Below are 12,869 nucleotides of genomic sequence, written 5' to 3'. Positions count from 1 at the left end.
TGGAAACCGTAAATTTCACACCCGAGCCTCAACTCTCGCGGCCTGGTACCAAATGACTCATTGACCGGTCCGTGGTCCGGGGGTTGGGGACCAATGCCCTAGCGCACAGATCGATAATTGATCATCAGATCTGCAGACCAGCTGTAAAGAGCTGTGTCTGCATGGTGGTTGACGCCTGTTGTGGCTGTAATCACTGAACCAGATGGTGGAAGCCAGCAGTGATAGGAGCCATCAAGGTATGGAGTCCTATCAGACTTGGTTAGCCTGTAAAACTCCAGAGCAGCCAAGTGCTCTGTAGCTCTGCCAGTAGTGGACGTAAAAATTCAAATGTGTGAGGATTTGTGGAGGCTATTTTTGGTCAATTTCAAAGTGACTGTGGCAAACGGTCAGGTTGCTCAGGAAGAGAATGCTATTAGCTGGAGGAGTCTCCAATTCAATAAAAGGATGCTGACATTACCTCGAGCTCTATCGAGCTACTATGACAGCTTTTACTGCATCACAAGGTGTCTCGTCGGTCCCAGTGCAAATAAAGTCTGAAATAACAAACACACTAAGCTGTCTGAGTTACAGTTAATCAGAATTTAATGAACTAACTGTCATCTCTGGTTGTTAAGAGGATTTGGGATTACTGAGGACAGTGCTAGAACAAAAACGATGCAAATTACCTTGGCTTAATGTGACAGTTGAGATTTAATACAGCTAAGACCGGTGGGTGCAATGTATCATTGTCACTTTGTGTATTCATTTATTAATTTAATAACCTCCCAGCAGGGATGTGTCTAAGTAGTCTTTACATGGAATAGTGTCGGAACAGCACAATTCCTCTTGTGCTTTGGATATTAAGACATTTTTTAGAGATGTGCTTGCTCCCTTTATGGCAAGAGAATTAGGCATGAAAGATTGATTTCTCCTTCATGTCTGGCTGATACAGCTGGCAGTACATCTAATGCATCTGTTGAGCCTAAGAAACACAAGCCTCATATCTAACTCATAACTATTGTTGTCATTTTTACTTGTTTTGGTATAATTTAGGTTAAACAAGGTAACCTTTAAAGCCTGACCAATACATCAAGGGGACTGGTATATTGGCCAATATTAGCGGGAGAAGCAACGTATAGCTTCAGCCAACATTATGCTCCATAGTTTGTCCGCCAGAGGAAACTATGCAGCTTCCCTGGGCGCAAAAACCACCAGCTGATATAAGAAGAGTCGGGCAGATTCTCAATCTTGTTGTAACAATAAAACAAGACTATTCTTTTAAACAGCACCAATATCAGTTGAGCTCTAGTTTTATTCTCTTGTTAAACAGATTACATGAGCGGGTAAGCTGTTTCCCCCTGTGTCTAGCCTTTACGGTAATGCTGCTGGTTTATCTAATAAGAATAATAATGAACAATTAAAAATAGATTAAACCACCATTAGGCGTCATCTGAATCATCTGTTATCTAAATTAAGATAATAATAATAAGCTGGAATAGTAAAATTGAGGAGTGACAAGAACTAAAGTGTATTTCACAGGGAAAATCTAACTCCTAGACAGCTTCATTATAGCGTCATTATTTGAGTCAATTACCTCTTTACTGTCTAATACCACTCTATTGAACTCTGTAATACCTCGCAGGCATAGCGACATCACCAGGGAACCCTCTAACATTTAACATTATGAGAGACTAAAGCAGCGTGATTAAATATGCCAGGCTTCACTCTTTAAAGCCTTAAACATGGTCTGAAGTTGCAGGTTGGAGCTGAATTTTTCCACAGTATTTTCACCCATGAATTTTATATAATTTCGTTATAATTTTACCATGGATGACTAATATAACAGGGTTTTTAATAATTCATTTGGGTCTTGCGTGCTGAGTTTAGATATGTGATTTTAGATCTTTTTGATGGGATCCAGCCTTAACCTCGGCTCATCGCAACGATAGGAAGCGATAAACACAGAATATGTCTTTGCTGACAAGAGCTGTAAACAGTGGAGCCATTTCAGTCACTTGTTTTCAGGCCTCTTCATTCTGTGGAAATGGATCCACGCTTTCTTCTGTTTTCTATAAACACTCCACCATTTTCCATTCTCTTTGAACTACCCCTCTCTGCTCCATTTTCCACTATACTGGCTGAAGGGACATTTTTCTGAAATACTATTACAAGGACCATCCTTGAAATGCTTTGATCACTCTTCATTCAGATCAGTGAAAAGCTACTGCTGCCTACGGGAAAGGTTTATTTCAGCAATGTCTTTTTAGTCAATATTGTTCACTTGACCTTTCTACCGAGTCCTTATTAACGGCCCTCTGTTATCATTATTTCTACACTCTATGAATATAATATGGAACATACAAGAAACGATTTTTCCTATCTGCCTGTAAGAAACTGGAATTTTTTAATTATACATTTCTTTAAATATTTTTGGATTACATTTTATGGTTAATTTGTATTCTGTAATATCTTGTAATCTTTTCAATAAATGGAGCTGAAAGTTTTCTATCACAAAATGGGCTAGTAGCTCACAGAAGAGGCCTGAATTATTCAGAAATCATTTCAAGATACTTTGCCTAGATCATACAGTATTCTTGCGTCACAAGGAAACAATGCAAGCTGGGTATATTTAGCAAATGGTCACGCCTGTGTGATTCCATCTGTAAATTTTGCATTTTATTTATGTGTATCCTTCTGATGCTTTCTTTCTTTATTCTTACACTAGTTGAAGTAGTGTTCTTTCTAAGTAAAGACTGAAAAAAAAGGGCCTTTGTCAGTTTTGGGAATTTCACATATGTTTTTGTTTTCATTTCACAAAATGAGAAAAATTCTCAGTATGTGTTTAAAATGTCAAGTTGTAATTACTGAACAGAGCTGCTGAGCCCAAAGGGTCACCGAGCTAATGGTTTAGAGCCACTGTTTGAAGTGACTGTTACCAGTTTGTGCTGCAGAGTCAAACCTCAGTAGTGGATCAGAGCTTCTTGGTCATGGTCTCTACTGCAAATAAAAAGACAAGAAACCTATAAAGACACTCAGAACAGCTAAAGAGGGATCAAATAAATACAAAAAAAACCCCCCATAATAATGCAACATGTGTGACCTTTTACATATCCAGTATGTGTCTTCTGTGCAGATACACCAAAATGAAGACAGCCACCAACATCTACATCTTCAACCTTGCTCTGGCTGACGCCTTGGTGACGAGCACACTACCGTTCCAGAGTGTTAACTACCTAATGGGGACCTGGCCTTTTGGGGACGTCTTGTGCAAGATGGTGATGTCCATCGACTACTACAACATGTTCACCTCTATCTTCACACTCACCACCATGAGCATCGACCGCTACGTCGCTGTGTGCCACCCCGTCAAAGCACTGGACTTCAGGACGCCACGCAATGCCAAGATTGTCAATGTCTGCAACTGGATTCTTTCCTCTGCAATTGGGTTGCCTGTCATGTTCATGGCCTCCACTACTGTCACTTTAAGTATGAACACATGTACCACTAATGCTGATCCTGATTTGCAGCACTTCAATTTTAGCATGAATGGGGAAATTGTAATGGAAGTAAATACACTACATATTGTTTTAGCAGCCTGACCTCATCACAATAATCTTCATGATTAAAGTTTTGCTGCATAGACAGTGAGTAAAACATTAGCCCAAGAAATGATAGCATCTAGTGAAACAGCTAGTTCTCTCTGCAGACAATTATGTCATTTTTGGATTCATTTGCAATCAGCCTGTTCTGCCCCTTAGGTATGATGATGTGCTGCTTTGGACAACTTTAAAGTTAAATGAAAAAGCTCCGCTAAAAGCATCCTTGACCCTAAAACTGTTTTTGTGATCCCTCGTGCAAATAGCGAAGGTCATTCAATTTCTTGAAGAAGTTGTCTGTTTTCATCCATGTTTATAAATAAGATGTGGCAAAATAAACGGTAGAGATTCAGTTTTACAAATTACTTAGATTATTGCATTAGCTTTACTTTCAGCTGCTCCCTTATTTCCCAGGCGGTTGCCACAGCAGATGAATCTGCATATTTGATTTAGCAAAGTTGATGGTACAAACCTCCCATTTATCCATGTTTGGAACTGGCAAAAGGGGAAAAAAACTCTAGAATCCACCAATAAAACAAACAAACAACAACAAAAAAAACAACAACAAAAAAAACAAACAAACACTTATTTTAGAAGAAGAACATTAAATTACAAATTTAAAAATGAATTTTCGACAATAAAGTGATGTTGGGTGTGCCAAAATAAAGAACAGATTGCTGGCCAGCGCGTACTGATCCAGCCTTTGTCTAAATTCCAAAATTCACCACACAGTTGGCCACAGTGACAACAAAATAAGGAACACTTTGCAGCAAATTTCATATTCTAAAAGTAGAAGAGTGGAAGTTTGTCACACCACCCACTTCTACTCCACCTGCAGCCAGCCTTCATCCCTTCAAACTCCATCCTATCTGCAGCCCTTCACTTCCTCAGCTCTGCTGAAACCTGTCCAATTTACATTCGCTGCTCCCTTGCTCTCTCTAGTTACTTGCTCAGCTCAGTTTGCCACAATCTGGATTCTTTGCTCAGTTCAATTAAGGTTCCTTCACTGATCTGCACAGCTATCAACTTGTCCACTTCTGCACACATCTACTTTGTCTCACTCTACCTTTGCTCAATACTCTACCCCTACCCCATTCTTCTGTCTAATAATTATTCACCGCTTATCTAACTCCAGCCCCCCATGTTTGCCTGTTAGCTCACTCTGGCTCATGATACGGAAGTCCTCACATCAAAAAGTGTGTAAACAACATGTGTCGCGAGGCAATCAAGTGTACTGTTATTGTCAAGTATGCTACCTCATTAATTTCCATAAGTGTATTGTAGTGGTTTACACATTTCCCTAATAAACTATCCCTGGCTTGATCCTGAGAGGAGACACAAACCCCTTGAGTGTTGTGTCAGGAAAGGCACCCAGCATAAAAATCTTCCAAAGCCAAAACGCTGTGGTCATCCCTCGTAAGTAAGCTACCAGCCAAAGCTATAGTTTTTCAATGGGGAGTCAAAATGAACCCTTGCAAGTATATGTGGCCATTTTTTTTTCCCTTTCGCTGTATTTTACACCACAAAATTCATCATACATTTAGTAAACTAGTCAAATTGTTAGGAGTTACCCAAATTTGGAATTAAATATTAAATAATGTTGTGTGGGAAAATGTACACACACCCTATGCAATTTTTCTTTTTACAAACAGCATTTTAACAATGGCACAAAAACTACAAAACAATAATGAACTCATTCAGTTCAGTCTCTTCATTTTTGATTGAAAAAGCAGTTACACACTCCAGCACATGTAAATGAAGAGAAATCACAATATTTATTGTGTAACTGCACAAATAACTCGTTCTGGCTGCTGTCAAATACAGCTGTCTTCACAGCCAAAAAGCTGCTTGCAAGGAAAAAAGGAAGCATATCCAGGAGCAAATACAGGAGCAAATGCAGTGGTAAAGACGGTAACTGAATAAAAATGAAACTCAAGCATTCTTTCAATCTGTTTAAGAAGAGAGAGTAAAAGGAGATTTACTGCAAAGCTGTGGGGGCAAGGCTCTTTAAGATGTGATTGCTTTACTTTGACATAACAGTTTTCAGTGAAAAGGTTTTTCTCAAGCAGCTTCAGGAAGACATTGCTGTCTTTGTGTACACACACACACGCACACATACATATAGCACTAAATGAGCCACAGGATTCTCTAATGTGGGATATTGCTTCTTCTTTGGTTGTGTTTGCTTTCCATAATTAATTTTAGAAAAAACGATTTGAAGATGTCACACTGCCCTCTGAAAAATTATTTTTCTGCATTTTCATATTTTAAAGAGGCAGTTAAAATAGATCTGTTTATATCCTATCTTATGTTTGTGTATGCTGAGACTATAGAGCTCATAGTATACATACCCAAAGTTTCAAATACTGAGGTCAGGTTATATACGTAAGCCCTACAAGCCCAAAAGCTCAGGCTGCTCTTGGCTCTGTATGATGTCAGTGAAAGTGGAGATTCTTTATATGGTCGTTTCGAGCATGCTGCTCTGTCTGCGAGCACACCTTCTGTTCAACGTTTCTGTTTACAAGAGAAAGCCAATTAGAAGAAAGCTACCTTAATGTGAGGGGGGTGGGGGTTGTAAAATACCATATTTTAGGCAGCTGATTAACTGTGGAGCTGCACCAAGACCCAGCCTGGGTTTATTTAGTATAATAGGTATTATTTTGAACTGCAATCTAACCATTAGAGTCCAATAATAAAATATTACAACTGAAATTGATTATAATCAACCCCTTCTCATAAAGTGAAGAATGGAAAATTTGGACTCTTATGAAAGTAATTTCCACAGTTCATTTTCTAATCAGTAATTTTTAAAATAGTTTTCAATGATGATTTAAAATAAATAAATAAAAATAGGCAGTAAGCAAAAATAGAGTTTGTTAAATACATACACATGCATATGATGAATGTTTATGATGACTCTATCCTGTGTCTTCTCAACCTGCACAGACACAGGCATAGTGGACTGCAAGCTGAATTTCCCCCACCCCGCCTGGTACTGGGACACCCTGCTCAAGATCTGTGTGTTCATCTTTGCCTTCATCATGCCCGTCCTCATCATCACTGTCTGCTATGGCCTCATGATCCTGCGGCTAAAGAGCGTGCGAATGCTGTCGGGCTCCCAGGTTGGAAAAATGCATTTTCTTTCAAAAGCCCCAAAATTGCATATATAATTTCTTTCTCTTTTTTTGCATTTTGTCAAGGGGATTTAATTAGATGCAAATTGTGCATTTTCTAAAATTATTAAACCTTGGGTATAAACCTAATTGATTTTATTTTTCAGAATAATGAGGCACAATAGCAACCTGCCCAGAGCATGCTTGCAAATATGGTGCTCTCATCACTCTCAAGTCCAAGTAATTAGGGAAAATCAACTTAAGCCTGAGGTTGCGGCTTAGTTTTAATTAACCTCTTAGTGCTCACTAGCATGAATATGGGTAGAATGAAAATTCTGCTGCCATGCTTTAAAAAGCATCAGCTTTCTCTGAATGAATAACGATTTAATGAAAAACATAAACATACAAAGGCAAATCACAATTTTTTCAACACAAGAGTCTAATGACCAAAATGCCTCAAAGCTAGTTGTCTTTTTTTATTCAAAGGGGGGAGATAAATGGTGAGGTAACACCACACTGGAATGCACGACAGTAACCTTTCACTAAGTATTTGAGTTGTTGCATAATGAAAACATCCTAAAGCAGAAATAAAAGGAAGAGTAAACATTCTTGTACACAGGATTTGTTACTGCCTATAGCTCTTAATTCTCTCCTCTTACTCTCTCATCCTCCCTTTCAGGATTACATTCTCCAATCTCCATCCTTTTCACACACTAGCCTCTCTGCTCTGTCATTCTTTCGTTATTATTTATCTTTCCCTGCCATCTCCAGTTTTTTTCTTTTTCATCTTTTCACCAGTCTTATACCCATCACTAATCTGCCTAACTTTTTCACACACAGGAGAAAGACAGGAATCTGCGTCGAATCACCCGCATGGTCCTCGTAGTGGTTGCCGTCTTCATTGTCTGCTGGACTCCTATCCACATCTTTGTCATCATCTCAGCTCTGATCACCATCCCCAACTCCACTTTCCAGACTATCACCTGGCATTTCTGCATCGCTCTCGGCTACACAAACAGGTGCCTAGCAGAGAAAAATATGCACAGTTTGTTTTTTGTCAAAATTCTGGATAATTGTTTTTAGAATTATTCATTTAAAAAGGAAAATGGTGCAGGACGGGATAATAGGAGAATGTTATCAGGAAACCACATTATATAGTAAAGTTGAATTTAGCTTTAGGCTGATTTTTGTGCTTGTTATAAGCTTTGATCCTGTTTTTTGTCTCCTGCAGTAGTCTGAACCCCATCCTTTATGGCTACCTGGATGAGAACTTCAAGCGTTGTTTCCGTGAGTTCTGCACCCCAAGTCCTTCAGTGTTGGAGATACAGAATTCATCCAGGACTGGAGCCAGTAGCCGCAAGATCCCACAGCGTGAACACATCAGCGCAAACACAGGAGAAAGGTCCAATCAACAGGTCACCAGTGTCTGTATTACTTGAATGTTAGTTAGGTAGGAGCATTTAGTGGAAGTCTTTCACTCTGTGTTTCAATGTTAGAGGAGAACATCAACAGCTTTCAAATAGTTGGTGGCACAGCTGGTAAGCTTGGCTTGCATAATTTTTGTTGCCAGAAGCAGAGATAATGAAAGTCACTGTGCCCCCCAAAAAGTATGTGCAATCTAAACTGACATGCAGTACTGTGCAGAAGTCTTGAGCCTGCCTTCATTTTTTCATATCTTGCTTCCAGGAGCCAGACTTTCTTGACATTTTTATTAACAACAGTTCTCCTGTTTGTTTTTAAGGTCTTTCTTAGATTTTCTCTGGATGTGCTGCTTTTCAGTCCAGCTCTTATGCCTGACAATTTCCATGGTGGTTTGTTTGTTAGTGTTGGTGGGTTTTTTTTGGTAAGCTTGTTAACACTGACCTATGAACCACTTGAGCATTAGAAAGACACCTAACTCAAAGGACAAACTAGTGCCATGAAAACAAGTCATAGACAACTTTTTAAATAGTATAATAATAGCGAGTTTCAAAAGGAAGATGACACAGTTTGATAGTCAGAAAATGGCTCTGGTTTTTCACCAAGAAGGTGATTCTCAAAATGCTATTGCATGTATGGTGTGTCCTTAAATTGAGGAAACTGGACAAAAGGAGATGAACAACATGTGAAAGTCATGTTCTTCGGAAACAAAAAAAAAAAAAAAAAAAAATCTAGCAAATACGTGACACAGGACCTGAGAGATGCGTCCGCCCCTTCACTGTAGCCTCATCAGTAAAGGTCTCTATACAAGGGTGGCAATAGAGAAGGCTTTCTTAAGAGAGGGAAAGAGTCATTTCTCACTGGCTGCAGTGTGAAAAATCAAAGCATAAACATGGTGAAGGCTCTGCCATGGTTTGAGGCTTATTTCACCCAGTGGGGGATTTTGTCAAACTGATGGTTTCTGTTGCAGCTCCTTGTTTTATTTCTTCCCTTCCTTTATTCCTGTGCCTTTTGCGTTCCCCCTCTCAGTGTTTTCTGTTCATTTCGTGTGAGACATTTTGAAGAATATGTTCTCATGTGGCGTTTGGTGCTTTTATTTCCCCCCATTGTTCTCTCACTATCTTCATTAACGTCTGATTGCGTTCACCTGTTTCTTATTATGCTCCTCTCACTGGTGGGCTTTTAAACCCAGTCCCAGCCCAGCCCTCTATGCTCCCACTCTGACGTGTATAACTGCTACTAATATGACTACTGAAGGGTCTCGAAATTGCAATGGTAGGGTACACTTTCTATCTCAGTTTATCCTCCTATCAGATGGACCTATTAGGATCAAGTCCTTACTCAAAAATATGCCATTTTCGGTTCAAATGTATTTGTTATAATTCTTATAATTCTTTTTTTTTGGTTCTTTATTAAACGCATTAATAACAACAAAGTACAATGCACTTTTTGAAAGCATGTACAACATTTCCACAAAAGTAAATTTGTCTCCATAATATTTAGCGAGCTGAGCTCTGACTGCACTTCTTGCACTTCACTGCAGTGCTTCTTGTTTACATTTAATTTGTGTCTATGTCCGGACCTACCATTAAATGAAACAGTCATGTTTGCTTTACAAAGATAAAAGCAGTATCAAACTCTCAGCAACAAAGCAATAATGAATTTATCGCCAAACCTCAAAGTTATCCAAGAATTTCTAGTGAACTCATGGCCATGGGTTCACAAAGTGTGTAATAAGATAAACATCCTTTCTTTCTCTGCAGGTATGACTAGCCTTGGAGGGGTCGTCAGTGGACTCTCGCTGTTGTGGCAGTGTTCCCAATGACGATCTCAACTCAGAAGTCACCCAGGTCACCACGGGGCTCTGATTATCCACGTACACATAAGCCACATTCACACAACCATTCAGGACACGGCTAAGACACAACAGCACAGAACATTTTAGCCAGAATGCGTAACTGCATCAGGCCACTACTCTGCCAGCTAGTGTACCTAACTACATGGCTGTGCAAGCTTTTTTACACACTGGTTACATTGATTGGGTAGCACATCCGGACTGTTTGTGAAGTGGATTTGTGGCATGTTTGTTTTTTTTTACTGGATGCACATGTTTCAAATGTAGCTCTGTGTGAGTCTAAGCTAAAACAATCCCTAAATTCAATCTGTTAACAGCTCCACACCTGCAGGGCCAAAAAATGATAGACCTCAGGATCTATGATTAGGAGACACATGGGAGAATAAGCCGTCTTTAGCCTATCACTGTGCCAAAAGGAGATTTGCAAAATATTCAACTAAGATGCAACAAAATTTGTCAAAGGAGATAACAATGCTATACTGCTGAATCCCCTTCTTACAGCCCAGGTGGCCTCGAGGTAGCTGGAAACCTAAAATGGCAGCAGGTTTTGTTTTAATGTGGACTGCCGACAGTACAGGAGCCTTCACTGTGTTATTTTAAAACAAAACAACCCCCCCCCCCCCCCCCCCCCCCCCCACCACCACATCTGATTAAAAGGAATGCACATACCTCACATACAAATGTATATAGAAGAACGGTTGTTTTTAACATTTGCAGGGGGGACCTCCACCGTGTAGTCATACTCAACTCATACAAGTTATACTCAAAGAAAACCGTCATTACCACATCAGGGTGTCTGAATTGAAGTTTCTGCACTAAGTTGAGAGGTAAAACTATTTGTGTTACATTAGTATTGTATGGACTACGCAGATTCAATATGTGTGGTAAACATAAAAATATACTGACAGAACTATAAAAGCCACTTTCACAAGCCACCGATACGTATATGTGTCTTGTTTTGTTCTTTCTGCTTTGTACAGAGCTGCCCCATTCATCAAAGTCTCGTATTAACGAATTCATTATAGTGTAAAAAATAAATCAGTTAATTGTATTTGTCAAGCTCATATGGCTTCACACCAGTCTGCCACTTTTTTTCCAGATGTCTAAAAAGAACAGATCACCGTGTTGCTGCGCGGCACAGGATCTGCTTATCGTTGGTTCTTTTCCTCTGTCACTGCATGAAGACATGATCGTAGAGAAAATGTCTTTCATAGCTAATTACAGCGCCTCACACTGCTTCTATATCAGATCAGCAGCTTTTCACTTTTACACCTGATTAGCAGAATTTTCCGTCGAGTGATCTACGTAGTGCCGTTCAAACTTTGGCCACTTCAAGAAGATGAGTTGTGAGTTGCACTGCACTCAGTAACGATTTCACCATGAAGCACAGATGTAGTACAGTATTGTACTTTCTCTGCAAACTCTGACATATGTACGAATGTCTATTTGTTTACCACAGTGCATCCTGGATGCTCTAAACCAGCAAAAAGCTTTCATCAGCCTGTCCTGCACAACCTTCAGTGTGTGCTGTTGCAGCAAATAGTGCAGACGTATGCTTTTACCAGTGTATAGTTAAGCAGCCATTACAACAGGTATGGGTTGAAGTGGAGTCACTTCTCTGAAAAAGTTTAGCCAAGCGGGACAGTAACACCTGTTGTAATCACTAGAATTGCTTGTGCCTACGTGTTGTGCCATATGCCAAACTTGAGCGCCTTTTTTCATAGTAGCTCTACGCGATATTCAATGTACTGGTATTTTTTTCTAAGGATCTGTAAAAGTAAATGATTGTATTAATCTGCCATGTAAAATATTGTAAGTATTCTGTCGCTTTTTTTAATGAATGTGAAATCATTAAAATCAGTGTGGTCCTACACTATATATGCATATATATATATATATCTATATATATATATATATATATATATATATATATATATATATATATATATATATATCTTATTAAATCTGCTTTTAATCGGGACGTGTGCAAATCAGAATACTGTGTATGTAAATTGTTGTACACAGAGAGTTTAACTTTGCAAATTGTTTTTGATGAAAAATGCTATACGAGGATGGCACACTGTGCATACTGCTTCAGTGTGAAAGACTAAACTGTAGATGATTCTTCGCAGCCCATCAAGCTTCAAAATAGCAGCAAAATTTACTCTGTGGTGCATGAGCTGTCAAATGTTGTATCTCATGCGCAATGTGTTCTTCATTTGGCAACGAGAACATTATGTTTCATTTCACAAAACACATCATGTAAACAAAGGAGTCAAATGTCAGCTTTTGTGCAGCGTTTCAGGCCAGGAATGAACAGTTGTAGCAGCAAACAAAGGGAGGAAGGGTTTTAATCAGACTATGTTTCCACCTGAAGTCTAGAGAAATTCCTGTTTAGATAACTTGAAGAGTGGCTATAGCTGAGTGTGAGAGCTGAGAATTTGCCACATTTGTTAACTGTGTCGTAGATTAATGATCTCCTCAGGGTGAATGATGTCCTTCTGCACATTGTATAACAAGAAAATTTGTTATGCCGAAAAAGCATACATGCTAGAAAAGTTTAGGTTTAGTCTAGTGTTGCAAATAATTAAATATCAGCGAGCCAGGCAATCTGTTTAAATATCTCCAATGCTGAAGCTTTATGCATGGCATTGTTGTATTTAAAAGTTGTCTTTCATGCATTTGTTTGTGTTTGTATGAAGTAATTGTTGAAATCATTTTACAGGAGCAGTCAGAGGAAGACAAACAGGCTTGGAAAAACGAAACATAAGAGGAAGCAAACCAAACTAATATTACCTAAAATAGCACAACATTTGTAATCTGCTACCAACTTAAAAGCCTCAACCCACTTATAGAGCTAAAAAGACTCAGGCTGGTCTCAGAATTCAAGCACTAGAAGCTCAGTAG

The 12,869-nt window shown here is 39.0% G+C and overlaps 1 protein-coding gene across 3 annotated transcripts in view; it reads left to right on the top strand.

Moving 5' to 3' along the window:
• oprm1 (opioid receptor, mu 1) overlaps nt 1–11,840 on the top strand; it is a 39,924-nt gene extending 28,084 nt beyond the window's left edge. The window contains exons 2-6 of one of the 3 annotated variants that reach the window (XM_026190342.1): nt 3,113–3,465; nt 6,522–6,697; nt 7,529–7,707; nt 7,920–8,090; nt 9,871–11,840. In XM_026190342.1, the coding sequence (XP_026046127.1) occupies nt 3,113–3,465; nt 6,522–6,697; nt 7,529–7,707; nt 7,920–8,090; nt 9,871–9,880 (889 nt within the window). In that variant the 3' untranslated portion in view covers nt 9,881–11,840. Of the gene's footprint in view, nt 1–3,112; nt 3,466–6,521; nt 6,698–7,528; nt 7,708–7,919; nt 8,838–9,870 lie in introns of those variants that run through there. The other 2 variants (XM_026190341.1, XM_026190340.1) reach the window with 2 other exon arrangements.
• The last annotated feature ends 1,029 nt before the right edge of the window (nt 11,841–12,869 follow it).

Source organism: Astatotilapia calliptera, chromosome 13 (genome assembly GCF_900246225.1).
Source record: "Astatotilapia calliptera chromosome 13, fAstCal1.2, whole genome shotgun sequence".
NCBI lineage: Eukaryota > Metazoa > Chordata > Actinopteri > Cichliformes > Cichlidae > Astatotilapia > Astatotilapia calliptera.
This window is presented reverse-complemented; position numbering and strand designations above follow the sequence as displayed.